Consider the following 27,185-nt stretch of genomic DNA (forward strand, 5'->3'; position numbering starts at 1 on the left):
CGGGAAAAAATCACAAGTGCCTTTTCAATCTGCTTGCATCAAATTTGCTATTCTCTTATTTGGCCCAAACAAATCACATGATCATATCCAGAGTCAATGTGAGAGGGCACTACAAAACGGCATAGACATTGGAAGGTGTACAAACTGGGGCTTTTTAATACAATTAACCTACCATAGTCACAGTTAAACACCATGCTGTTTTTACCCTGCTCTCTAGACAACTTCAATTGGATATTTCAGATTCCAAATGAATTGTGAAAATTCTATCAAATGTAGCCTTGTTAGTTTAGGAAGGTCATAAAAGAACAGGGGAAAAAATGTGAAAAGTGAAACTATGTTTATGATTACAGGCTGATCCTGGGGAAACACCATCAGAAGCTCCAAGTGAAGCCAGGACAACTCCAGCAGAAAACGGAGTGAATCACACTACATCCCTGGCACCCAAACCACCCTCCCAGGCTCCCCACAGCCAACCAGCTCCAGGTAAACACTCTGAAAAGAGAGCCTCCAGTTTATTTGTGACACTGAAGGAGATAGCACAATTTGGCTCCCCAGAGCATCAAGTGAGCACAGATGCATGGACTTAGGAGGATATGTGTATTGAATGAATGAATGAATGCCAGAAATGTATGATGAATGAATGAATTAATTTATTTATTTATGCCAAGAGACTCATGAGTGCTTATCTAGCTCTGACCATAACTTACAAAGCTACGACAAAGCATCACCCAGATTTCCATGTCTTTATTTATAACCCACGTGCTGGCAGGGTTTGTGAAGTGTTCTTCATGTACCTCCTAAACAGCTACGCTTTACAAGCATCTTCTTACTTCTACCTCACCAATTAGGTCCTGCCAAGAATTCCTTTCCTTCTTTCTTCAACTTATTTTTCAATGACCTTGGATGTCAATCATGTGGTGAGCACTTTGCTCAGCTCTTCAAATGGATTGACTCATTTCACCCTTAGACTGGGGCTATAAGGGTAGATTCTGTCATTGTCCCCATTGGGCAGATGAAGAAACTGGGGTTTTTTTGTTTGTTTGTTTGTTTGTTTTTGAAACTGGTTTTGAGATGAAGAAGCACTTCCTGAAGGCCACATAGCTAGTGAAGAGTGAAGCCAGCAGGGCATAGCTCCCTGTGAACTCAGTTCTTGCTTTCAGCAATTCTGCTCCTTCCCAGAAGTCCACTCATGTCTCACTTCTTAGAAAAATCCTTTGATTTCAGTGCAGCTAACTTTGACCTTGATCTAAGACTGCATTAGGCAATTTTCTGTCATTTGTATGTCCTCTTTCTATCTATCTACCAATAGATGGTAGGCTTCCCAGGATAGGCTTCAATCTGATGCTTCTTTTGCACAGACCTGAGGAATATCATGTACTTAATAACTTTTTATTGAATGGGCTAATATTAAAGTAAATAAAAGGGAGAAGAATTTCTTTTTATGAAGGTATGGCTTCCCGTCTCCTTCCCTCCTTGTCCTACTACAGCATGGTAGTGATGAAATCCAGATCTTTGATTTGGGAGGGGAGGTGTATTTCTCATGAGAGTGAGATTTTAAAAAGAACAAATACTATGAAATTTGTATCAAATGCTCATGAACTGCGGCCTGTACTTTTAAGAAGTTTGTTGAGATCAATAACGGTTGAGAAGATTTGATCATAAAGAGTGATATTTTCAAATGAAGATTTTTATATACCAAATACAAACATTTAGAGTACTTCTGGAATATAATAAGTCATTGAAATGTGTGAGTAAATATAGTCTTATGCTTTGGAGAGTATAAGAAAATTTGGCATTTTAGCACTTGATTTTTTTAACTTGATATTTTGAAATACTTTGACTTACAGAATCATTTTTAAAATGGAACAGAATACATTGCAAAAATGGTCTCCTCTTCCCTAGTGTTAACATCTGTCAGAGTCATGGTGGCAGTTACCAGACCAGGATATTAATGTTGGCACAGTATTTGGAACTGAACTACAGACCTGGTTGGCACAGTACTTGGAACTGAACTTCACTCACTTCCTACAGATGTCTTTTTATTGTTACAGGTTCCAACTCAGAATCCCACATTGTATTTAATTGTCATGTCTCTTTCAGCTCCTTGAATCTATGACAGTCCCTCATCTATCCTGTCTTTTATGACCTTGACACTTTTGAGGTGTACTGGTCAGTTATTTTGTGAAATATCCCTCAGTTTGGGTTTGTCTGATGTTTTCTCATGATTAGAGTGAAGTTTTGCAATTTTGGCAAGCATATCGCAGAAACAATGCTGTGCCCTTCTCCATGCATGATATCAGGGAAGCCTGATGTTAGTATTTCTCATCATTGGTGATGTGGGATCACTTGGTTAAGGTGGAGTCTGCCAGGTTTCTAAACTGAAATTTATGATTTCTCCTTTATAGATAATAGTCATCTTAGAGGAGATTCTTCAAGACTATGCAAATACCCTTTTTCTCCTTAAACTTTTGTCCAGTCATTCTGGTATCCACCAATGAATGGATTTTGCCTGCCACAATTATTGTTTTTAATGTTTATTTTTATTTTTAAGAGAGAGAGAGAGAGACAGAGCATAAGCAGGGGAGGGGAAGAAAGAGAGGGAGACACAGAATCCAAAGCAGGCTCAGGCTCAGAGCTGTCAGCACAGAGCCCAACACGGGGCTCGAACTCACGAACCGCGAGATCATGACCTGAGCCAAGTTGGACGCTTAGCTGACTGAGCCACCCAGGCACCTATTGCCTGCCACAGTTATTACTGCCTGCTGGTCAGCATTTGATTTTTCTGGCTCCATGCTTGCACACCCAGGGTGGAAGCCAAAGTGAGGCTTGAGCTCACAACCCTGAGATCAAGACCTAAACTGAGATAAAGAGTTGGATGCTTAACCAACTGCGCCACCCAGGCATCCCAGCAGTTGATTTAAAAAAACAAAAACAAAAACAAAAAACACTTGCCATTCGTGATTTGGCCAAAAGGTGGCAATAGCATTGCTGAAATGGAGTTTGTTGACAGGAGTTTTGCTTCAAAGTGGAAGGATGTCCTTTCTGTGTGTTTATGAAGCATATAAATTCACATTTACTTAGGTTTGCCTCAAAGTAACAAAATGAAGACTTTGTTTGGAATGTCGTGGGTTATTTATTTATTTATTTATTTGCAAATTATTTTCTCCTACATTTTGTTATTTATCCATAAAGAGATTTACACTCAAGAGTCAAACTTAATTGTTATACGGGAAGAATACAATTTAAAAGTTAAAGTTAAAGGGACTGTTTCTTTTTTTTCTTTATTTCAGGTTCTGTAAAGGCACCTGCCAAAACAGAAGATCTTATTCAGAGTGTTTTAACAGGTAAATGTCACCATCTTCCCCCATGGAATTAGGCAGCTGAATATTATACAATATAAGTATTTAGAGAGAGAAGATTTCCCTTCATCTCTGAAAAATAACATCATATTTCTTCTCTAAAAACATCTACAGGTATGCAGTCCTAGCTAAAGCCACATTACACAATGTAACCATATCATCGCAGAGAAGTAACTGTGTTTGGCAGATAGGACTCTATTGGTATAAAACTAATATATTTTCACAAGATAACTATTTTAGAATCAAAAGATAGTTTCATACTGTAAGTGTGACCCAATGAACAGGAATCCATGCCTTCCCAAAGTGCCGACAATAAGCCATATTTTATTTTATTTTATTTCATTTTATTTTATTTTATTTTTTAATATGAAATTTATTGTCAAATTGGTTTCCATATAACACCCAGTGCTCATCCCAACAGGCGCCCTCCTCAATGCTCATCACCCGCTTTTCCCTCCTTCCCACCCCCCATCAACCCTCAGTTTATTCTCAGTTTTTAAGAGTCTCTTATGGTTTGGCACCCTCCCTCTCTAACTTTTTTTTTCCCTTCCCCTCCCCTTGGTCTTCTGTTAAGTTTATCAGGACCCACATAAGAGTGAAAACATATGGTATCTGTCTTTCTCTGTATGACTTATTTCACTTAGCATCATACTCTCCAGTTCCATCCACGTTGCTACAAAGGGCCATAGTTCATTCTTTCTCATTGCCATGTAGTACTCCATTGTGTATATAAACCACAACTTCTTTATCCATTCATGAGTTGGGCTCTTTCCATAATTTGGCTATTGTTGAAAGTGCTGCTAGAAACATTGGGGTACAAGTGCCCCTATGCATCAGCACTCCTGTATCCCTTGAGTAAATTCCTAGCAGTGCTATTGCTGGGTCACAGGGTAGATCTATTTTTAATTTTTTGAGGAACCTCCACCCTGTTTTCCAGGGTAATAAGCCATATTTTAGCAATGCAGAATGTGAACCGTTTGCGATTACACAATATGGCGTGTTTAAGAACTATGATACAGTTAGGATAATTTCTATTTCATTAGCTCCTTAAACTAGTGGGACTAAAATTGGTACATACTACACACAATGAGCAGCATACAGTAGAATCTTGGAAATGTTTACAATATGTGACCCAATAAACAGAAGAAATGCAAGCACATGTTCACCACAAGAAACTCTATGGGTAAGAGCCAAAAACTGTAAACACTCCAAATGTCCATAAACACTAGTACAGGTAAATAAATCATGGTACAGTCACAGAATAAAATGGGGTATAGCTGTAGGGATAAATAAACTGTGATCATACACAACATGGATAAAATTCACATGCATAAATAATGTTGAGGAAAAGAGGCCAGACAAAAAAGAACACATTCTTTATAATTCCCACTACATAAAGCTAAAAACAGGCAAAACTAATTTGTGTGTTAGAAACACGGATTTGAATTATACCTGGGAGGGCAGAGGGGATGCAGAAACCAAAAAGAGGATCTCCAAGGCACTGACAGTGTTCTGATTTTGATCTGAGTGGTGGTTACTGAAGCATGTTCACTCTGTGAAAATGTATAAGGCTATGGATTTATGATTTAAGTATTTTACGTGTGTATTTATATTTCCCCCCCAAAATATGTAAACTATGCATAGAAAAACTACTTGAGGAATGTATTAAAACATGTTCTTAAAGATTTAATTCCATGGGAAACAATATGATGTTAATACATAAAACAAGAGACAGGAATGTAAATACAACATGGTTCCAGTGTTATTTAGAATACATAAGTGTGTAGACAAAAGGCAGTGGGTGTGTGCCAGTATGTTAGCAGTGATTATCTCTGGGTAGCTTGTTTCTTTGTGTAAATGGACACTACATCTATGCTTAACAGCATATTCAAAGAATAGCCTTTCGTTCACAGATAATAAAAAACAATTAGTACTTCCAGTGGAAATTTGTTTTTTTATCATAGGTTGGAACATTTCAAACCCTGTTGCTAAACTTGCTGTAACCGAAGTGCTCTATACCATTTTAATGAAGTGGGATATAATCTATCACCAAAAATGCAGCAATTCTTTAGGATTATAAATTCTTAATATAATAAGTTATTATGCAACCATAATGAGTCCATTTGGGCCTGAGGGAAACCATTAGATAAATGTACCTGATTCTCTTCCTGGCCTCTTTCTCAAAAGGAATCGAATGTCAGGAGAATAGACACATTATAAAAAAGGGGAGCATGTTTCAATTGCTTAATGACCTTAGCATTGAAGAACATAAATTATTATTCTGATTTTAGTGTTTATCCATTAGATAACTCATTTCTATTCAGGTCTGTTGTTTTTCGTGGCATATATTAACTCTGAATCTTTTGACAGTTCTAAATATTTATGATAGCATATTTTTGTTCCTTGAAGCAGAAAATTCAAATGAAAGGGTGGAAACATGTGAACTATGACTTAATTTGGGCCCAAATATATGATAATTCATTGAAGTTAAGACACCATCCATTTTAAGTCACCCTGCTATTCATGGATTGCTAAGAAAGAAAAACATCAACAAATTGTGACACTCCATCAATTATACAAAGCTTCTTAATTTCAGAAAGGTTAACATACTTTAAAGATGCATATTCTAGAATTGGCGAAATATGTCAGTAAAATACAGAGTGGTTTAAGGTCAAGCATTAATTGTTTTCTGAGCATTGGATTGAGATCAAGCCCCTTGTTGGGCTCCATGCTTACAGCGCAGAGCCTGCTTAGGATTCTCTCTCTCACTCTCTCTGCCCCTCACCTGCTCACTTGCACACTTTCTCTCTCCCAAAATAAATAAATAAACATTAAAAAAATATTATGTAGTAGTGTATGCTACCACTAACCCTTATAGCGCCTTTGGGTAAATCATATCAAGGGACTTTCCCCCTCTTTAAGTGCTTTTTACTGAAATACTTGTGATAAATCCAAACCTACAATGTGAATAGTGCCCCTTAGAGAGGGTGCTATACAACCTGTATGATCATTTGTTAAGCCTCTACAAGCACACTTCCAGAAACTGTTAAATACTTTGTATGATTCTTTTATTTCATCATAACAACCCTAAAAAGTAGTGGAAATATTGAGGTCCTTGAAGTAGATCCTGTTGGTGCCCATTTAGGTTTCCTTTTAATCTGATGCACCCATGTCCAGCTGTGGTGAGTGTTAGCCATTAACAGAGTATAGCTTCCCCTTCTCTTGGAAATTTCCCTCAGCTGAAAGGAAGACCTCTCTAGGAGGTTATGCCTCCCATCATTGACTTTCTCAAATGTGCAAAAGGCTGACCTTCTTGCCTCAAAGTGAGATGCACTTTATAGTACTCTAGAGCGCCCCATCGGACAGGCAGAAGCTAGGCTCCAGCTAAGACCACACCATCCCTCCGCCCCTTCCTCTTCCTTGTCCACTGCACTCACTTCCTCCACCTGAGCCCTTCTCAGTAAATCACATACACCTGAATCCCCGCCACCCCACCCCCCATCTTGGGCTCTGTTTCTAGGGAACCCAAACTTTCAAAAAAAATTGTGAGTGAAGAGATTGGGTCTTTGAGTGTGTTTATCCACTAGATAGATAACTTAATCGCAAAAGTTAGCAGTGACAGAGCCAGACTGGAACCAAGATACATTTGACATGCAAGCTCTGCTCATAAGCTCCAGTTGGCTGGGATCAAACAAATGTCGCTCAAGAGGCAGGTTGCTACCCCTCTTTACATCTGTGTTTGCAGTCATTCCACGTCTGTTCACTCTTATACTCGTTTGTTGCAGAAGTGGAAGCACAGACTATCGAAGAGCTAAAGCAACAGAAACCTTTTGTGAAACTTCAAAAGAAGCACTACAAAGAAATGAAAGACCTGGTGAAAAGACACCACAAGAAAACCACTGACCTTATCAAAGAACACACTACAAAATATAATGAAATTCAGAATGACTACTTGAGAAGGAGGGCAGCTTTGGAAAAGACAGCCAAAAAGGATAGTAAGAAAAAGTAAGTTGAATGAGTATTTCCAGATTGTTTTATAGTATGAAGGGAAAGAGTCTGTTACATGGATTTTTGATGTTTTTACACCACATTTTGGATACACTGCAAGAATGAAAGCCACCTCAGCTCAGTTTTACTTGTGGACTGAATTTCTTTATTTGCCCACATCCTAACAATAGATATGCAGGAATCCTTTCCTGGCTTTCTGGCCTGTGGGCCCAATACCTGTTGGCTGACTTCCCATAGTATAGCTGCCAACCTGGCAGGTATGAAATTTTGCTGTGTTCTGTAACCTAGTTGAAGAGGTGACTTGTTATAGCAAAGAGAAGTCTCAACTACTGTTTGCTGGCCTTGTTGAAACCCACAATGCTTTGTACAGATAACCCTTGTGTTTGGGTCTAGAGGTACTCCCAGCCCCGCATACCCAGACCTTGACCGGGAGAAGCATCTCTCACACATTCATTCAAACAACATTTATTGAGTGCCTACTGTGTGCCCTGGGGAGTCATGGGCAGTGAGCATTACCTACACAATTATCACCCATAAGTAGCGCACATGGCAATGCGGGGAACTATGGGAACATGCAAGCCATTGTCATTGAGCTGAGTCTACTCCATCCTTTCTTTCACTTCCTTACAAAATAATCTTACCTTGATGCCAGGCTATAGAGAGATGTAAGAGGCAATTTCAGAGCCATATTGTGACATATGATTTAACATGTCCTTAACTTAAAGGCACAATCATAACCCAGTACTTGGGCTTTAAAAAGCAACAACATCACCATTTCGTAGAACGAGAGTGGTCTTAGAAGCTCTCAAGGTGAACTTCTGCCACTTCTTCAAGGAGGAAACCAAAAGCTAAAGACATTAACATTTACCCACAGGTACACAAAGAGTTCAGGCGAAGCTTGGCCTAAAACTTCTAAACTTTTGTTGTTGTGATATGTATGTGGTCCTTTGTTTCTTCACCTATTTGTTTACTTAGAAGTCATATCCAGAAAACTTCTAACAGAGTATTGAAGTAACTTACCAAAGAACACATATGTAAAAATCCTATGAAAATAGAAAAAGAAAAACAACACACACATACGTAGAGTGGCTAAGAGTTATCTAAACCTGTCCAATATGGAATATTCCAATAGTTGTCCAATATGGAAGTCACTAACCACATGTGGCTATTGAGCCCTTGAAAAGTATCTCATTAAAATTGAAAGGTGCTGTAAGCATAAATTACCAGATTTCAAAGACTTCATTTTTTTTTAAAAAGAATATAAAATAGCTAATGTATTTCTATTGATTTCTATTGATTTTATTTTCATAACATGTTGAAATGATGATGTTTTAGATGTACTAGGCTATATAAAATATGTTGTTAAAATAAATTTCACTCATTTCTTTTTACTTTTCAAGGTAGTCACTGAAAGTTTTAAATCACATATGTGGAAAAAATCGAATACATGGCCTGTGTTACATTTCTATTGGACGGTACCCACCATTTAATGTAATTTCTGTCCTTGAATACTGAATTTAGCTCTTAGCTTCTGAGAAAGGGAATATGGGTTAGATAATTCTCCTTATTGGAGTAAAGCAAACTTTCTTGTTATTCTAAGAGAGACAAACATTTTCCCAGTATCGAATTACAAAAGAATTCATCTCATGGTTCTTATACAGGCAATGTTAGGCAACAGGGGATAATGTTTTCAACCTTGTTCTTACAGCAGATGCAGAAACCCTGTTCCCTTGGTTATTTTTTTATACTTCTCCTCAAAAAATAAACAAAAATCCCTAAGCATCTAGTATCAAAAGATACATCAAGAAAAACTTTTCTTTAAGAGGCAAAGCCACTGAGGTCTTATTATGTCCATCTATCTCCTGTCACCTTTGATACACATTAAAATCCTGAAAATACCTCAGAATAATAAATGGAAATAATGTCCATTAGATTAGTTTCTTATCCAAATATCCACTCTCTCAACTGAGGTTTCCACATCGTGGCAAGAGCAGATCATTCAAAGATAGTTTCTGTCCAGACACTGGCGTGCAATGATTGCATTGTTTTTAAAAACACAGACTTTGCTTTCCTCTGGATGTTTGTCCTTGGATAAGCTGCTCTGGACCCCCCCATACTGTGTCCTTAGGCAAACTGTCTCACTGAACCTCAGTTTCCTCAAATGTAAGCTGGAGATAGTCATACCTACTTATTGGGTTACTATGAAAGCCAAAAGGAGAGAGTGCCTGGCGTGTGTAGAGTGGTCAATAAATGTTGACCCTGTTGCCTCTGCCGTGGTGGGTGTAGTGATTGTGGCTGATTGAAGAAACACCTTTCTGTTCTGGCTACACTGACTTCCTGCTACAAAAGATAATAAATGTGTCTCATGTTCATGCCAAGATGGAGGTCACCCCACCAATGCTACTTATAGTGATATTGGCAAATAAACTCGTATTCCTGCCAGGATGGAGGGTCACAAATGTCGTCAACTCTCTATGCTGCCACGCTATTCTGATGTATCAGGTTCCATGAGCCTTGTAGAGTGTTTATTCTCATTTGGCATTGCACATAAAAATACAAATAGAAACTTCTGAGGGAATTCTGCATCCCTTATTTGCCAAAATAGGATCCTAACCAACTGACTCTTCCTGTAATGCCATCAATGGTGACCTAAATCAAAGTGAAAGCAACAAGAATTAGTGCCGGCTGATTTAAGAAATGTCTACCTGTTCCACCTGGCCACAAGTGAAAAACATGGAGGCAGAATCTGATAGGCTAGATGTCTTAGGTGGTTTAGTTTTCTTACCTCAGAAGTTTCCATATGAATGAAGAAAACAGACCTGCTCATGGTAACCCATTCTCAACACTATTCTCCTTTTCTGTGTGTTCTAAAAAAAGAGCACAAAACTTGAAGGAATCACACCATATGTTTTACCACAATAACAAGTCAGTGAGAATTACTTTGATTTACTTCAATATTACCCTTAAACTTCTCAGTATCTGTATAATTTTCTGACTATGAATAACTCAAAGAAAGTTACCCTGCAAGAGTAAGCACTCAATAAATATTTTTCAATGAACTCATGCATCCCCCTTTCTCTTGTAACATAAGCATTTATAGGAAAGTGCCATTTTGGGTAGAAATATCCATGAAGCTGGTACATCCCCCAAAGAAAATTATGTTAATAATGCATCTTTGATATTAAAAGATGTCAAGAAACAGAACATGTCAGCTTGGGGTGGTGGAGGTGGGAGGGTCTGCTAGCATGTTCTGTTTTCTACCCATATGACCCGGATGCAACATTTAGCACCTTTTCAACCTTCCTGACAGAGTCCAACTGATGTAAAGTCCACTTAAGTTGTTATAAGAGATAAACAACTGGGAATTACATTATATATGTCCTTTTTTAAAAAAAAAATTCAAAGATTAAAGCCTTAAAAATCTTTATCAGACATTGTTTTTCCCAAGGGAGGATTATCATTCTCTCCACCACCATGATAGGACCCCCAGCCTCCTGGCTTTCCTTTTCTGCCGCTACCTGACATCTCACAAATGTCATCCACTCTCTGTGTTTGGAGACCCTCCTCTGCTAAGCTTGTCCTTGGGGTATCAGCCTCTATCTCAAGTATTTTATCAAAACATGTTTCCAAACACAGCACTCTATATAGGAGGAACGCTGGTGTACAACTTTCCCTCTACCTTGTTATGACCTGCATGTTTTGAGTCAAGCTCTGTGTCTCTGCAGATCAGAACCCAGCAGTCCTGACCATGGTTCATCAACAATTGAGCAAGATCTTGCTGCCCTAGATGCTGAAATGACCCAAAAGTTAATAGACTTGAAGGACAAACAACAGCAGCAGCTGCTTAATCTTCGACAAGAACAGTATTACAGTGAGAAATACCAGAAGCGAGAACATATTAAACTGGTAAGCCTGAGAAATATGATTGTACAGCTGGAACCCTCTTTTCTATAGAAAATTCTTGATGCTCTTGGGTAACTTTAGAGAGATGGTGGCAGGTCTGACTGACACCTTCCTCTTGTTTCCTTAGCTAATAATCTTATCTTGATGCTAGGGTATAGACATGTGATTTCATGCATGCTTAAAACCACAATCAAAACTTACTACTTGGGTTTTAAAATACAACAAAATCATTTCTTAGAACTTGAAATTGCCTAAGGACACCTAGTGTCTACCACACTAATATTTTACAAGTTCCACTATTCTAGCACCTTTACCAAGCTCCTCTCTGTTCCCCAATGAGGCTATGTTTTATTGTTTTTATTTTCACTAGCTTATTTTGGGGTTATAACAGTTTTGGGGGGGAGAGTCGTTGAACTCTCATAAGGGATTAAAAAAACACATATCTTGTTTCAAGAAAATTAAGAACATGCTGCAAATAAATGTTCACCTTTTTTTTTTTTTTTGGTGTCCCTGGGCCTTGCGAGCACTAAAAAAAAAGCCTATAGTCCTCTCTCCTACATTTAAGAGAGTCAGTTTCTACGTGACCAGTATGGGATGTTGTCGACCTAATTGCTGAGGCTCCCTGTGAGAGGAAATGCCATAGTCTCTATTAGTGATCAGTTTTGTCCTCCAAAATGTTTTCTCACAGGTTGTGACATTCCCTCCACTGTTGTTGATGCTTTGACACGTAGTATGGTTATGATAAATATTTGGTGACAGATTAAATGAATCAAACAATAAAGTAGTCTTTAACAAAAGCTTATTCCCAAAATAAAACAAGTAAGTAAGCTAATAGAAATTAGTGTAGCCAGAGTCTGTATGTGTTTATCTGAGCTGTCTGTTTCTTTGCCGAGAGCCTGTCCATGTAAGAGAATTCTGGGGCTGTTTCTGCTTTGGAGATCAGTGGCTGGTTTAGCCATTAGTGGATGGTTTGGCCATCCCTATGTAATAGGTGATTCATTGTAATGCTGTTGACCTAGCACTGGTTCCACAATGATAATATGCAAACAAGCAGGTCAGAATCACATTGGAGCTTATCGAACATCAGATTCCACTTGGCCAATTATTCTCAACTTTGGCATGCATCAGAACCACCTGGAAGCCTTAAAACACAGGTTGTTGGTCTTTGCCCCAAATTTCCAATTAATCCAGCCTCCTATAGGGCTGGTGATGCTGATGCTTCAGGTCCCAGGACCACACTTTGAGGACCCCTGCTTCATTCCTAAATGTGAGGCTTGAGGATTTTAACAAGTTCTACTCAATTTTGGTGGGCCACCTTGTTTGTGAACTACTAAAATAGGATCTAAGCCATGAAAGTATAGTAGGACAGGGATAAGGTTTGGTGTAAGGAAGGGATTGCCTGTCAGGCCAGAGAAAGTCAAAGTAAATCTTAGTGAGAGATAATGGCTTTGAGACCTCACTATAACCACACCATCTGATTTTCTCCAGCAGCTTATCCCAGAAAATAATAACAATAATAAAAATTAAAATAGCAACCATGTATTGAGCATTCACCATGGGGGCCATATCCTGTTCTAAGCCATTTGCAGAAATTGTTTGATTTAATCCTTACAACAACAACCACTAGAGTTTGGTACTACTGTCGGCTTATTTTGCAAAAAAAAACAAAAAACAAAAAACAAACAAAAAAAAACCACAGAGAAATTCAGTGACTTTCCCAAGATTCTACAATTAGAAAGTGGTGAAATCGGGATCTGAACCTTGGTCCTCTGACTCTAGAGCCCCTGCCTTGTAACTATTGTGCAGATACCTCTGCTAATTCAGATTTTAAGCCAAGCTTATCATAATGACCTCAGGTCTCCCAGGCATGTACAACCAACTCCTTCATTACAGTGACTAGGATGCAGTACGGTCTCTCTCTCTCTTTTCAACAACTTTATTTCATATGCCTTGAAATTCATTTCATTAAAGTGTATACTCCAGGGCGCCTGAGTGGCTCAGTGAGATAAGCATCTGACTCGGTTTCAGCTCAAATCATGATCTCATGATTTGTGGGTTCGAGCCCTGCCTGAAGCTCTGCACTAGCAGTGTGGAGCCTGCTTGAGATTCTTTCTCTCTCTCCCTCACTCTCTGCCCCTCCCCTGCTTGCTCTCCATCCCTCTGTCTCGCAAAATAAATAAATAAGCATTCATAAGTAAATAAAATAAAAATAAAATGTATACTCCAATGGCCTTTAATATATTCATAGATATGTACAACCGTCAGCACAATTTGAGAACATTTTTATCACCTCACAAAGAAACTCTCATTCATTTATTCATTCATTCAACAAATATTTAGTAGATACCTACTCAGTAAATATTATAAAATAGAAGAGGATAAAAATGACAACAACCCTAGCCTTTATGGAGATTACATTCTAGAAGAGGGATCAAACCATGAACAAAATAAATTGGTAACAGATATAGTATGTCAGGAGGTGCTAAGGGTTTAGGAGAAAAATCAATGAAAAATGGGGAAACAGGGAATGGAGATGGAGGGAAGGATGAGGAGCATGCCTTGAAATTTTAAATTGAGTAACCAGGGAAGGACTCACTGAGAGGCAGCACCTGAGTTAGGAGTGAAGGAATGACCCCTGTAAACACATGGGACAGGATTTTCCTGGGCAGAAGGATTAGCAAATGCAAGGATTCTGGGTCAGGGATGGGCCTGTCTGCTGGGGGACCAGCAGGGTGGCTCGGTCTGAGGATGACTATAGGGTCTTGGGTCAGAGATGGGACTTTTGGTGTTAGGGACAGATATTGTAGGGTTGTGGGCCTCTGTTTGCCCTCTGCGTTTCACTTCGAGTGTAGTTGACATGACTGGAGGGGTTTGAGTGGAGGAGTGACATGATCTGAAGTAACCTTTACATGGACCACTCTTCTAGTACCTGGTGAAGAGTAGGGACCCAGGAAAGGGCCATCCCAAAGCGTAGTTCAGATGAATGGTAGTCCAAGGGGTTAGAAGTCCTGGGGTCCTCTGGCAGATGACTGCAGTTGACAAACAGGGTGAATATAACTCTGAGGACTAGGCAATCCAGCCATAATCATCTGGAGTTTCCCCAGAGTTCCAGCCCCTGTCAAGATTCCATTCCCCAAGGAGAGAGACACGGCAGAGTAAAAGGGAAACCCAATACTCATGGAAGAGTCCCAAAACAAGAATTCAGAGTGTGGATGAAAACAGAAGCCCAGACATACCAGAAAAGCTTTCAGGGAGTAGGTGACTGTACAAATGAGTGCAGAAATCAGAGGGAACTGCAGCACAAACCCATCACAGGAGAAACACCTGAGCAGGAGGGACCATATCAAATCCCACTAGAGGAGGGCACAGAGCTGCTCAAAAGATTTTCTCCCAGATGAGATGGTTGGCTGGGAACCAGGAAAGACCAAGCTGAGCTTATAGGTAGAAAAATCGCACCTGACGAGACACGGATCAGGAGAGGTAGTGGAAATCCCACTGTGCGTGGCAATCCCACAACATGTGCTTCAACTCCCTTTGCCCTAAGAAGCAATGAGTGTGTCCATAATAAAAATTTTGAAGAGTTTTCCAAAAAATCTACATATATGTCCAACCCAGTCTGGCCCTTTCAAGCCAAATATACTAAAAAAATTCACCCCTTCACCTTTGTGACTGTGGGTCTGGGTTTCAGATAAAGTTCTAATGCCTTTGAACAAAACCTGTATCCTTTTGTTAAGAAGGCTAAGGCCCAAACACCTAGGATTTAGGACCACATGAAGTTTACTTTATGGCCATTTGGAGGTATCCACAATTTATACTACGTGCCTTGAGCTGGCGTGTATCAGCTTCAATTGTTTCTTTCTTTCTTCATTTTCTATCACTCCAATTGTTTCAACCAGAAATTGTTCTGCCAGGAAATCTCTTGACCGAGAAGCACCCAGAAGTGTCAGTTCTATCTTTGGTTGTGGATCGGAGTTATGAACAGACCTCTCAAGCTAAATTAGACAAACGGAAGTGTAATTAAAAAGCAAGTAGGCCCCAGGTAAAAAGGACTATTTGGGTGATGAGGAAAATTAAACAGGATATTTCATCTCCCAAAATTGCTTTGGGAATTAAATACAGATGTGTTTAGGTTAAGGATTATACATTTCAAATGCCAGCATCCACAGTTCAAGGATCAAGAAAGAAACCATTACATCAATAAACTCCCTGCCAAATGACCATTAAAAAGTTAATATTTGCAAAGCCCTCTGATAGACCCTGGAGATGGAGATGAAGAAGATGTGGTCCTCATACACATTCAGGGAGCAGGTACCACAAACAGTTACAACAGCATACGATAAATGAAATAATAAAGGTATCAGCAAGTTGATACGAAACCCTAGATGTGGGAACAATTCACATAACTCCATAAATTGATAAATACAAACAATATTTTTGAGGTCACTATTCACAGGAGGTATAAAATGCACACCAAACTTCATAGACTCAATAGTTTCAAAGAAATTTTTATACCTGTCCAAAGAAGAATCTTTATCCTTAAAACTCTGTATCCAAATAGCTCTGCAGCCTGGTTACCCACGTGTGGTTCCCAAATCACCTGGGATCTTGCCTGTTAGACAAGCAGCATCTCATGCCCCACCCCAGACGTGCTAGATCACAATTTGCATTTTAATAGGTGTCCCGGGTGACTTGTTACACATTCAAATTAAAGAAGCTGGGTTCTAGAGCCGTGGATCCTTATCTTTGCTCAAAATGTATTTTGGAATAAGGCTAAAGTTCCCTTTGGTTGAAATGGGAAATACAGCATGTGCCCCATTATTCACGGCTTGATCCTCAAGCTGGATGGAGATACCTATTGGTGCCAAAAGCACAGGGCCTGTGGAAATCACTCATGTGATTTCCTGCCTATATTGGCAACAGAAGAAAACAGTTACTTCCGTGTAGAGGTGAGTGAAAATAAAGATATAAATTCCCCAACCCCATTCAAGTTCTTGCACTCCCTGAAATCTCTCCATAGATACTGTGAGGATCTGTGAACCCTAGCTGGGGACCCCTGTTCCAACTATAGGATTGGGGAATCTGCTCTAATTTAATCGGTTTTTCATCAACAGCCATTGGTTGACCCTGAGTTTGGTCATACCATTAGGGTTAGGTTTTCATTTTAAAAGTGACTTTGGTAAGTGATAGAAAGTCTTAGGGAGTCTTTCTGGGGACTCTTGATCACTGTCAGTAATGAGACCTAGCATCACATTCAAGCAGAAAAACCGCCTAGTGAGAGGAGACTACATGGTGATGTTGCCGGGGTCACTTCTCAACTGCAATGGTACCTAGCCTGCCATTTAGTCTTCTCTGTTTCCTTCTTTCTCATGGCTTCAAGAAAAGATTTCTTCATTTTCTCTCATAGTCACCACACTCTTTATCCTCTGTAGAGGCTTGTTTTGTTTTGCTTTGCTTTGCTTCTCATATTTTAGGTCTCCCAAATGTACCAGTCCCATTCATTTCCCCCTTCACATCAACCTTAATGGCTGGTATTCTTCTTTTACATAGTCCCGCTTATCTCACCAGCAATCATTTAATGGACCCAAACCAACATTAGTATCCATCCACCTGAGTTCCCCAAGTCCCTGCTGATCCCAGAGATTGAAAGATGTGTTTCATGGTAAAAGCTGTGGTTGAATACTGACCAGCTACTAATGGATGGCCCATCAGGATGTGAGTAGTGATGAATGAGGGTCTAGAGTCAAATGTCATTTCTGGCCACTGCTCTTGCACTGAGTAACTATGTGATGACTCTGAATTTCCATTTTCTCATCTACCAAATGGAACTAAGAATATTCTTCACTTCATAGAACTATAAGGAGGAATAATAAGATAATGTCCACAAATCATGGCTATTAATGAAATAAAATAATACATGAATTGACTAGGAAATCTTGACTTCTATTATAAATGTGTATTGCTATTTTTGACATCTTGCTACAGATTGATAGAGATCATTGTCTTCCTTTTGATTATTTCTATGAGCACCATTTGCTGTTGCAGCCTCTACAGAAGCCAACCTTGAATTTTCTCCCTTCTATGGCCAGCCAGCTAAAGTATATGGGCCAGGAGTAATTACAGTGTCAGGAAGAAAGTAACTCTACTGAGTCGTGGTATTTATCTGTCTTCCTCCAATATTCTGACTCTAACATGGGATTATTTTTCTTAATAAATAAATAACTTTCCTAAAAACTTTACATTTTCCACCTAATAAGAAATTACAAATAAATAAAGACTTTAGTAATGAAATAAAGAATGAAAGAATTGTCAAAATGTGTTCTTATTTGTAAATTTTTTTGATCATCATTGAGTAACCCTAGTAGAGTGAAGTTGTTCTCATATATTTACATATGTGTGTGTGTATATATATATATGTATATATATACATATATATACACACACACGTGTATATATGTACATGTATATGTATAAATTATCTTTATGTTAAAATCCATTTCTGTAATTATGCACATACATGAGTATATTTCCATGTTTGTTTTGGCCATTTGTATTCCTTTTTTTTTTTTTTTTTTTTGGACAGGAGTTAGGATTTATTGGTGGGCATGAGCAAGAAGAGGGCAACACCAAGACTCTCAAGAGTGGAGGGTCTACCATTTGTCTAGGGGGCCATGATTAGGAATGTATTTCACCCCACAGCCATCTGGGATGAGCAGCTTTTTAGGCATCATTGGCTCATTCCTCAATTCATTAACTTGTTAAAGTCCCACTTTTTGGAAATGTGACTCTTCTGGTTGTCAGGGAACTTGAAGTTGGCCCTGAATAGGGCCTTAATCACATACGCCTTGTTTTGCAGCTTGGTACAGATGGACATGAAGACTTGGTCAATGTGGACCCTGGTCACTGTGACTTGAGGCTTTCCAAAGGCACCCTGCAAAACTGTCTGGAGCTTCGACTGGGGATAGCAAATCAGACATGAGTGTCCACTGGAAAGGGCTGTCTCCATGGTCCCTTAGGGCAACCAATACAAACAACAAGCTGCACACACTACCACAGAGGCCACTGTTTGCAACTATTGCACACCAGGCCCCCAGGGGGGATAGAGCGTATTCAGCTTAATTGGCTGCAGATTATAGTCCTTTTTTCTTTTTACAAACTGCCCATTCACATCTATTGCCTACTTTTCTGTTGGATTGTCTCCTTTTGACCCACAGAATTCATGTGGTATCTTTGCATTTATTATTTTCAGAGGTTGGGCAAGTTAGAGTATGAAATACACTTATATAATCATTAATTCATCAATTCATCAAAAGTTATTGAAGGCCTACTGTAGGCCTCATACTGGTGGGAGAATTCCATGTGAACCAAGCCTAACTATAGTCCCTGCCCTTAGGGGCTTAAGGTGGTTAAGAGTACAGGTTGTGAAGTCAGACAGATCTACTAATAGAATGCCCATCTTTATCAGGTAGCTTTGCTGCATAACAACAACCTCAAAACTTATTGCCTTAAAATGACAATTTGTTTAGCTCATGATTCTGTGTGTAGCAATTTGAGCTTGACTCAACTGGATGGTTCCTCTAGTGTTGGCTGGGCTCATTTATGTGTCTCTGGTTCAGCTGCCCCTCACCTAGGGGCTCTGCTTCTGAAGGTTGGCGGACTGTCAGCTGGGTCAAGACAGATGACTGATCCACATGTTTCATCACTCATCAGGCTACCCTGGGCTTGTTTATGTGGAATGAAAATAATTCCACTTGAAAGCAAGAGGAAATGGGCAAGGTGTTCTGAGAGGTCTCATAAACTTCTTTCTCCATCTTTGGTCAAAGCAAATTGTAAGATTTGCCTAGATTTAAGGGTTAGGGAAATAGATTCTATCTTTTATTTAGAGGAGCTGCAAGTCATATGACAAAGAGAGTGAACACAGTAAGTGGTGGAGAAGTAGAACAATAATGTACACACAGCTGTCATAATTTGGATATGAGGTGCAATAAAATAATCCAAAGACACTTAACACAGTGCCTAGAAGATAGTCATCATTCTTTACCAAAGAACTATTTGCACAAGATTTAAAGTGAGAAGACATGACTTCCATTTTTAGTTGCATAATGTTAGCTAAACCATTTCACCTCTTTGAGTGTATCCTCATTTCTAAAACAAAAATTTTGTACAAGAATGCCTGTAAACTCTCCCTTTGACAATAATGCTAGTTTCCTTTAATTATAAAATCAGAGATGATCCAACTCTTGGGACTATAAAAATAATAATGAGGATTTTAATTTAAAGCAATAAATAAACTTTGGTTTTTATTTTGTGTGTGTGCACAATATATCTTAATGTACTTCTATGTGTTAATTGGCAACTCTTTAGGTAACATTAAGAAAAAAAGTCTGTAAACAGAACCATCCCCAAAGGCAAAGAAAATAATAGTTTTGACTTATGTCAACTTAAAGAAGCTTAGGGAACAGAAGGGAATCTGCTCAAAGGAAAATTCCAAAATAGAACCCACAAGTCTGATAATTTAGTTTGTGCCCTCTGGAATTATAAGACTCATTGCCTCCCCCCCTGACAAGTCAAGATGCTGATATGATATATTTTGCATTAAGAAAAAAAGTAGGTGACATGCTGTGGTATTTATCTTCACAGGCAGCTCTTCTGAGTCTATATTCCAAAGGGACGTCTGTATTCCAAAGGGACTGTTGAAATATTCAACCCATGATTTATTGCCCTATTTTAGTAACACACCACAGGACAAATCACATATCTTTTAATCAGATCTCCTTTGCTAATTATTTGAAAACCGCCAGTCTGAGCATTTTTGCTACTTACCCACATGTAAGTAGTAACCAATATTTATTTATTTTATTTATTCTACATTAAATGATTTTGACATCTTTTAAAATTATGAAGCCTTACCTTAGAACTGTGGTGGTTTGGTTGTTTTCTTCATTGATTGAATCAGATATAATAATCTCAACTAACTTGATGAAATGCAAACTTTACTCACTGGCAAACCCAAGCATCATTAGCATACCTTAAATAGAGCTCCCTTTATCAAAGTTCTTGATATTTTAAAAAGTTTGAAAATATTTTCAGTCGATAACCTCATGAAAGAATATCAAAATATCATTCAAGGGAGTATGTTACAATGATCGATTTATATTTTCAGAAAGCTGCAAAGCTGATATTTACCTCAGCATAGTTTAAAAATGAAAAATAATTTTAAATGTTATGAATTCATTGTGCCAACTTATTGACATTGAACTAGGAATCTTGGTCAGGTTTTCCCATTTATTTATTTATTTATTTAGCCCAACAAGGAAAATTTTCCAAAGATCCTTTAGACGTTTAGACCCAAATAAGCTACTGTAAATTCTATGTGGCTATGCAAATTTAAAAAAGAATAATTTCATAGGTATGAAAGAATATCTCAGAGAACGATCATTGCCCTTTTAGTCCAAGATTTTATGCTCATTCTGAAAAGAATCGAGAGCTAGTGGAGAATATCAGTTCCACATGGATCAGACCTATCTGTTAGCTCACAATTAGACCCTCAATACTGGTGCAGTGTCCAGTACACCATAGGGGCTCAGTAAATATTGGTTGAATGAATGAATGAATATTTCTCTCAATTCGAATGGCTAGGATACATACCAGAGTGAACATTCACCTTGCATTTAAATTGTCACTAACGGGGGTGCCTGGGTGGCTCAGTTGGTTAAGCATCCAACTTCGGGTCAGGTGATGATCTCCCAGTTTGCAGGTTTGGGCCCCACATCAGGCTCTATGCTGACAGCTCAGAGCCTGGAGCCTGCTTTAGGTTCTGTGTCTCCCTCTCTCTCTGCCCCTCCCCACACTCATGCTCTGTCTCTCTCTGTGACTCTCTCTCTCAGAAATAAACATTAAAAAAATTTAAAGTGTCAATAATGCATTTAGTACATAGATCATTACTTAGTGAATAAATTCTTTGTAGAAGTAAAAAACAAAAAAACAAACAAAAAAAACAAATTATAATGAAAATTCAGAGTGGATGCTTTGAGAGAAAAAGAGGGTGGTACCTTCTCTGGATATTCCTGGAAGGGGAAGGAGGATGGGTTGTGCCTGAAATGTGAACATTCTATACTTGACTTTTTGTTCATTTTCCAAATTGTCCTTCTTGAGAAGAGACTCCAAACATGACAATTTCTGTCCACGTTTGTTTTTTTATCCCTTTTGAGTTAGAGTCAAGGAACTATTCTGTTCCATGGAAACCATTCTCTCACCCTCAAATGGCTAACCCTAGTGAATTTCAGCACGGAGCTGAAAATAAGCATGAAATTATATTCCCCCAGGGCTTTCCTTTTTCGCTCCTTAAAAGGTTTGGAACATTTAACTAAAAGAGTTGTCATGAGTGGTAAACAAATAAGCCCAATGACTGAAATGTGTCTATTCCTTTGGGCCAGGAAAAAGAATCATATAAAAAGTTAAAATTAAATGTTGTTTACTGCATTTCAGTTTAACCATGTATTCTCTAGGTTCTTTTCCCTAAGAATTCTAAACTAATCTTTTCTTCTTTCCTATCTTCAGTGAGTTTTGTGATTAATACATGATTGATCAGTTCTGTGAGTAGAGTCTATCTGCTAATAAATACACCAAAAATGAGCGTACCTTAGGTTAGTTAAAAAAACACTTCATTATTCTGTGAAAAATCCCTCTTCTGGGTCCTATTTTCACATCTTATGCAATAGAAATCCTGGACTCAAAACTCAGAGAGGTTCCTTTATCTTATTTGGAGGTTCCTATTTCTATTTTTTTTTGTCAGGATTCTCTTGGTTGCAAGTAACAGAAATCAATATTGAACTAACTTATATACAAGAAAGATACAAAGTAGATCACATGAGAAAAGTTTGTCCATCCAAACCGGGAAAGGGAAGGTATGGAGAACTAGATGCCAGAAACGACTGGCAAAACTTTCTATTTCTGTCTGCCTGTCTGTCTACCTGTATTTCTCTCCTTTTCTCTCTGTTCTTCTGTGTGTCCTTCTCCCTCCCTCCTTTTCTCTCTCTCTCTTTCTCTCTCTCTCCTGCTTTTCAATGTGTATTAGCACTATTCTTTTCCAGCAGCACATAGACTTCCCCTTCTTTAGAAAATATAGGCACCAACCCTTCTAAGTTATTCTTTCTCCAATAGCAGGTTGGAAAAATCTGGAGGAAAAGGCTTGTTAAGGTCATGTGATCAACCAAACTTGCAACCTTAGACCAATCATCTGTGGCTAAAGTCAGGGTATGACTGGTCCAGCTTGGATCAATGCCTCCCCTAGACCAGTTACTTTGGCCAAGGGATGGGGGTAAAAAAAAAATACAGTAGCTCCCATAGGAAGCTGATTTGGCATAGAACCAGTTCTCAGAAAACAGAAGTTCTTCCTGGAGAAGTAGTGTTGGGTAGAGAAAACCATAGGTAAACCCCAACTCTCTTTTTAGTGTAGGAAAGAGATAAATTATTGAGATTATATATATATATTATACATATATATTATATATATATATAATATATATATGTAAATATTATATACATATAATCCCATTGCCAGTTTTGTGGGAGTCTGACAATAGTGGCATATTATTAACAAAGACATAATATTAATCATTCTGCCTCCTGGACCTTAAGTAGAGGAAGATTAAACGAAAACAGTAAATGCCGAAAAGGCAGAATTACAGTGAGAGTGATGGTCTTTTGAAAATAGCTGGAAAGGGCAGAATGCTACAGGGAGGGGTCTGTAGTATGGAAGAGTGGGAAAGACCAAGGGGAACTGAGCAGGATGGAAAGACATTTACATATTTGCCATATTAAACACAGAGATGTTGTCGTTTTATAACTACATACTCTTTATGATTCTATGGAAACACTGTTTTCATTAGTTGCATGCAAAAGCCATGTTTTAAAAAACATTTAATTATAAGGCATTTATTCCCAAAGAAAACCTAGCTTGTTAAATATATATATATATATATTTTTTATAGTATTTCTATTAAGACAGTCCATGGCGTTAGACATGATACTTCATTGTTATCATCAACGTCAGGGTCAGTGTGGTTTTAAAACTTAAAAGAATTCATTCTTGGGGTGCCTATGTGGCTCAGTCAATTGTGCACCTGACTCCGCTGACAGCACAGAGCCTGCTTGGGATCCTTGCTTTCTCCCTATCTCTCTGCCCCTCTCCTGCTGGCATCGTGTGCTCTCTCTCTCTCTCTCTCTCTCAAAATAAATAAATAAACAAACTTTTTAAAAAAGATTTCATTCACATTTTCTGAGCACCTATTTTGTATAGTGTCTGGGGTTCCAGAAAAAATATTAAGAAAAGGAGTTTGCAGTGGTGGCATTCTCTTGGGGAGCAATAATAAAGTATATACACACAAAGGTAAATATCTGTAAGTGATTTATTTATTTATTTACTTATTTATTTATTCATTTATTTATTTTTGTAAGTGATATTTTACAGAAAAGCCAGTAAAGGGTCAAAACCTAGAGTTATCTGGGCTGTCAAAGGGGTGTATCAATGAAGGCTGGCTTACAAAGGGAAGAGGCAAAAAGAGGTAGATACCTTGGCTGGTACCCACTCCCTTATCAGAAGCAGTTAGAGTAGCCCAGTATAATGGAACTTTCTACAATCATGGGAATGTTCTACATCGTGCTGTCTCCCATTCAAATGGAAATATTATCAAGGTAGAAGAATAACATGAGACAAAGTATAGAAGCAGGTGTGTGCCTGGACAGTTCTGAGAACAAAATACTGCCTAGTTTATCTGTATATGGTGAATGCTAGTCAGGAAATTTAGAGCTGGAGCAGTTGAGGAAAGAGGGCCAGTTAAGGCTTTGGTACATACGAAAAGGAAGAATATTTGGGATGTAGTGGAAAGACTGATGAGAAACTGAGGGCAGGAAGAGAATTCTCACTGAGTCCAGACCAGAGTTAGTGAAAATCTATACCAGAATGCTATGAACACAAAGCCATGAGATACATCGTAACAGGAATAATTGACAAATCTCCATGACTCACTAGATGTGGAAAGTACCTAAGAAGGAAATCAAACATAGTGTCCACTTTTGAACTGAATGATAATAATTAGTGGGAAAATACGATGACCTATCTTCTATGAGAGACAAAACCTAAACTTGCTTATAAAATGTTGAGATGCTGGTGAGCCATCCTCAGGTAGAGTGGGGCAAAGGCAGTTGATAATGCTGAAATGAACTGAAGAGTCAAAAAAGCGACTGTGTTAATTACTGAAGATACTATAAATTAAAGAAAGAGAGTTTTGTGTGAGAGTGGTTGGCAGCTGGCACACTGTCAGAAGGATAGGATAAAGTCATCATCCCTAGCTGTGGATAAAGGCACTGAGGTACCATGTTGAACTCATTGGGGACTGATGGTATATTTTACATTTTTTAAGGAAACAGCAACATCTGTTGGACGCTGTGAAAAGTATTACTATTAAGATTGGACCTAATTATTTCACAAATGAACTGTCCTTTTATTTTTTTAATTTTTTTAATGTTTATTTATTTTTGAGAGAGACAGAGACAGAATGCGAGTGGGTTAGGGGCAGACAGAGAGACAGAGAGACACAGAATCTGAAGCAGGCTCCAGGCTCTGAACTGTCAACACACAGCCTGACGCGGGGCTTGAACTCATGAGCTGCGAGATCATGACCTGAGCCGAAGTCGGAGCTCAACCGACTGAGCCACCCAGGTGCCCCTCCTTTTATTTCTTTTAGCTTAAGGATACCATGAAAAAAATTACAAAGATCCTAAGGCCACTATGAACTAAGAAAGTTTTCAAATTTCTGGAATAATAAAAGCTATGTCCTGAGAAATGTCCAGTAAATATAAATAACAAAAAAGTTTTTGTAATCTCAAAGCAAAATCAGGTGAATTCCAGTGGTTGAAGTGGAAGTGAGAGGGTGGAGTTGAAATATGGAGCTGGGACATTGAAGCTTTGGGAGCAGTAACTGGTCTTCCATCTTAGGGTTAGAAATGAAAGGAAGGTCCAAGATGGAACAAAATTTCAGGGTTCTGGGAGGGTGAGGAAAACAGAGATGTGTTTTTATGCAAAGGGAATGTGTCCAGCACAGAAGGAAGTTTGAGAGGAGAAAATAAAATGGTAGATCAGGTCTGGGAAACCAGGGCAAGAACCTTCCTCTTGGAAGGAAAGGTGAGGAAACCAAGTTAGGAAGCTACCAAGTGGTCTAGTAGGACTCGCATGCGTGTTTTTCCTCTCAGCTTTCACAGCCATGCCAGGAAAGAAATGTTACCCTTGCATCAGAAGTGGGGAAGCTGAGTTTGGGGTAATGAAGAGAATGTAGATAAAGTTCCAAAGATCATTTGAGACAGAGAAGAGGGAATATAAGGGAATGTCTTAGTCTCTTTCAGCTGCTATAACAAATTACCACGGATTAAATGGCTCAAACAATGAATGTTTATTTCTCTTTTTTCTTAATGTTTATTTATTTTTGAGGGAGAGACAGAGAGACAGGGAGGGAGAGAATCCCAAGCAGGCTTTGTGCCATCAGTGCAGGGCCCGACACAGGGCTTAAACCCACAAACTGTGAGGTCATGACCTGAGCAGAAATCAAGAGTTGGACAATTAACCAACTGAGCTACCCAGGCACCCCCAAAAACATTTATTTCTTACAGCTTTCTCTCTCTCTCTCTCTTTTAAATTTTAGTTAGTTAATGTACTGTGCAGTATTGGTTTCAGGAGTATTTTCTCACAGTTCTGAAGGCTGGAAGCCCAAGATTAAGGCTACAGACCTGGTGTCTGGTGAAAGCCCACTTCTTGGTTCATAGATGGCCGTCTTCTCACTGTGTCCTCACATGACTGAAGGGGTGACAGAGCTCTGTGGGATCTCTTTTATAAGAGCACTAATCCTATCATGAGCTCTCAAACTTCCTGACCTAACCACCTCCCAAAGCCCCACCTCCTAATACAGTCGGTCACATTGGGAGTTAGGATTTCAATATATAAATTTGGGGGGGGGGGACACAAACATTCAGTCCATAACAGAGGGCTTCTTCTAAATTGTCTCCATCATTCTCAGTAATTTAGACAATGCCTCTCAAACTGTAACGTGAACACAAATCTCCTGAGAATCTTGTTAAAAATGCCAACTTTGGTTTAGTTGATCTGGACAAGGGCCTTGAATTTCTGTTGTGTTCCCAGGCAATGCTGCTGGTCCATGCTGGTCATCTATACGTTGAGTAGCAAGATCTAGAAAGCCAGGTCATTGGCCCAGAGTTTGTAGAATAGTGACATGTATTTAGGGTACTTGATAAATATTTGTTGGACTGTGGCTAAAATGAATAGTTAGATAAAGGTGCGTGTTCTGGGAGCCAAGGGGGTGGGAACTCTTTCAAGAGAAGAGTAAAGAGCAAGTGCAGATGGTCTGAGGGAGGGACAAGGAGGAGGCCAGCGGACGCAGCAGCCAGGGAATTTCTGTGGAAGTTTGAGAGAGTGCAGGCTGGCAATTGCGTCAGGTATGATACCAAATCAAAAGAAAAGTCAGAATTGGGTGGGGAGAGGGGCACCTGGGTGGCTCAGTAGGTTAAGAGTTCGACGTTGGCTCAGATCATGATCTCGCAGTTTGTGAGTTCAAGCCCTGCATCAGACTCTGTGCTGACAGCTCAGAGCCTGGAGCCTGTTTCGGATTCTCTGTCTCCCTCTCTCTCTGCCCCTCCCCAACTTGTGCTCTGTCTCTTTCTCTCAAAAAAAAATAAACATTAAAAAAATTTTTTTAAAGAATTGGATGGGGAGATGGGCTGTGGGATCTCAGGGTCAGGGACTTCAGTGACTGGATGGTGAGGTGGCTAAGGATGAGGGCAAGAGGTGGAAGGAGAGCAGGAAATGTGAGCAGATACTGGCATAACCAAGAAAATAACATTCTGAAG

At 39.0% G+C, this 27,185-nt stretch overlaps 1 protein-coding gene, 1 long non-coding RNA gene and 1 other non-coding gene across 8 annotated transcripts in view; 1 reads left to right on the top strand and 2 right to left on the bottom strand.

Moving 5' to 3' along the window:
• The window catches only part of PLCB1 (phospholipase C beta 1), a 696,728-nt gene that overhangs the window by 580,097 nt on the left and 89,446 nt on the right, over positions 1-27,185 (top strand). For all 3 annotated transcript variants that reach the window (XM_019462545.2, XM_019462546.2, XM_019462547.2), the window contains exons 24-27: positions 351-483; positions 3,291-3,344; positions 7,145-7,364; positions 11,093-11,273. In XM_019462545.2, the coding sequence (XP_019318090.1) occupies positions 351-483; positions 3,291-3,344; positions 7,145-7,364; positions 11,093-11,273 (588 nt within the window). The remainder of the gene's footprint in view (positions 1-350; positions 484-3,290; positions 3,345-7,144; positions 7,365-11,092; positions 11,274-27,185) is intronic.
• LOC109274723 (uncharacterized) overlaps positions 1-27,185 on the bottom strand; it is a 92,366-nt gene that overhangs the window by 26,244 nt on the left and 38,937 nt on the right. Inside the window, exon 7 of one of the 4 annotated variants that reach the window (XR_002083801.2) lies at positions 15,180-15,262. The exons of the other annotated variants lie outside the window; for them this stretch is intronic. This is a non-coding gene — a long non-coding RNA (uncharacterized LOC109274723). Of the gene's footprint in view, positions 1-15,179; positions 15,263-27,185 lie in introns of those variants that run through there. 4 annotated transcript variants of the gene reach the window in all.
• On the bottom strand, positions 18,262-18,396 carry LOC128773565 (small nucleolar RNA SNORA70). The gene has a single exon (XR_008417929.1). It is a non-coding gene; the product is annotated as a small nucleolar RNA SNORA70 (small nucleolar RNA).

Source organism: Panthera pardus, unplaced genomic scaffold (genome assembly GCF_024362965.1).
Source record: "Panthera pardus isolate Hobbes unplaced genomic scaffold, ASM2436296v1 HiC_scaffold_25, whole genome shotgun sequence".
Lineage (NCBI taxonomy): Eukaryota > Metazoa > Chordata > Mammalia > Carnivora > Felidae > Panthera > Panthera pardus.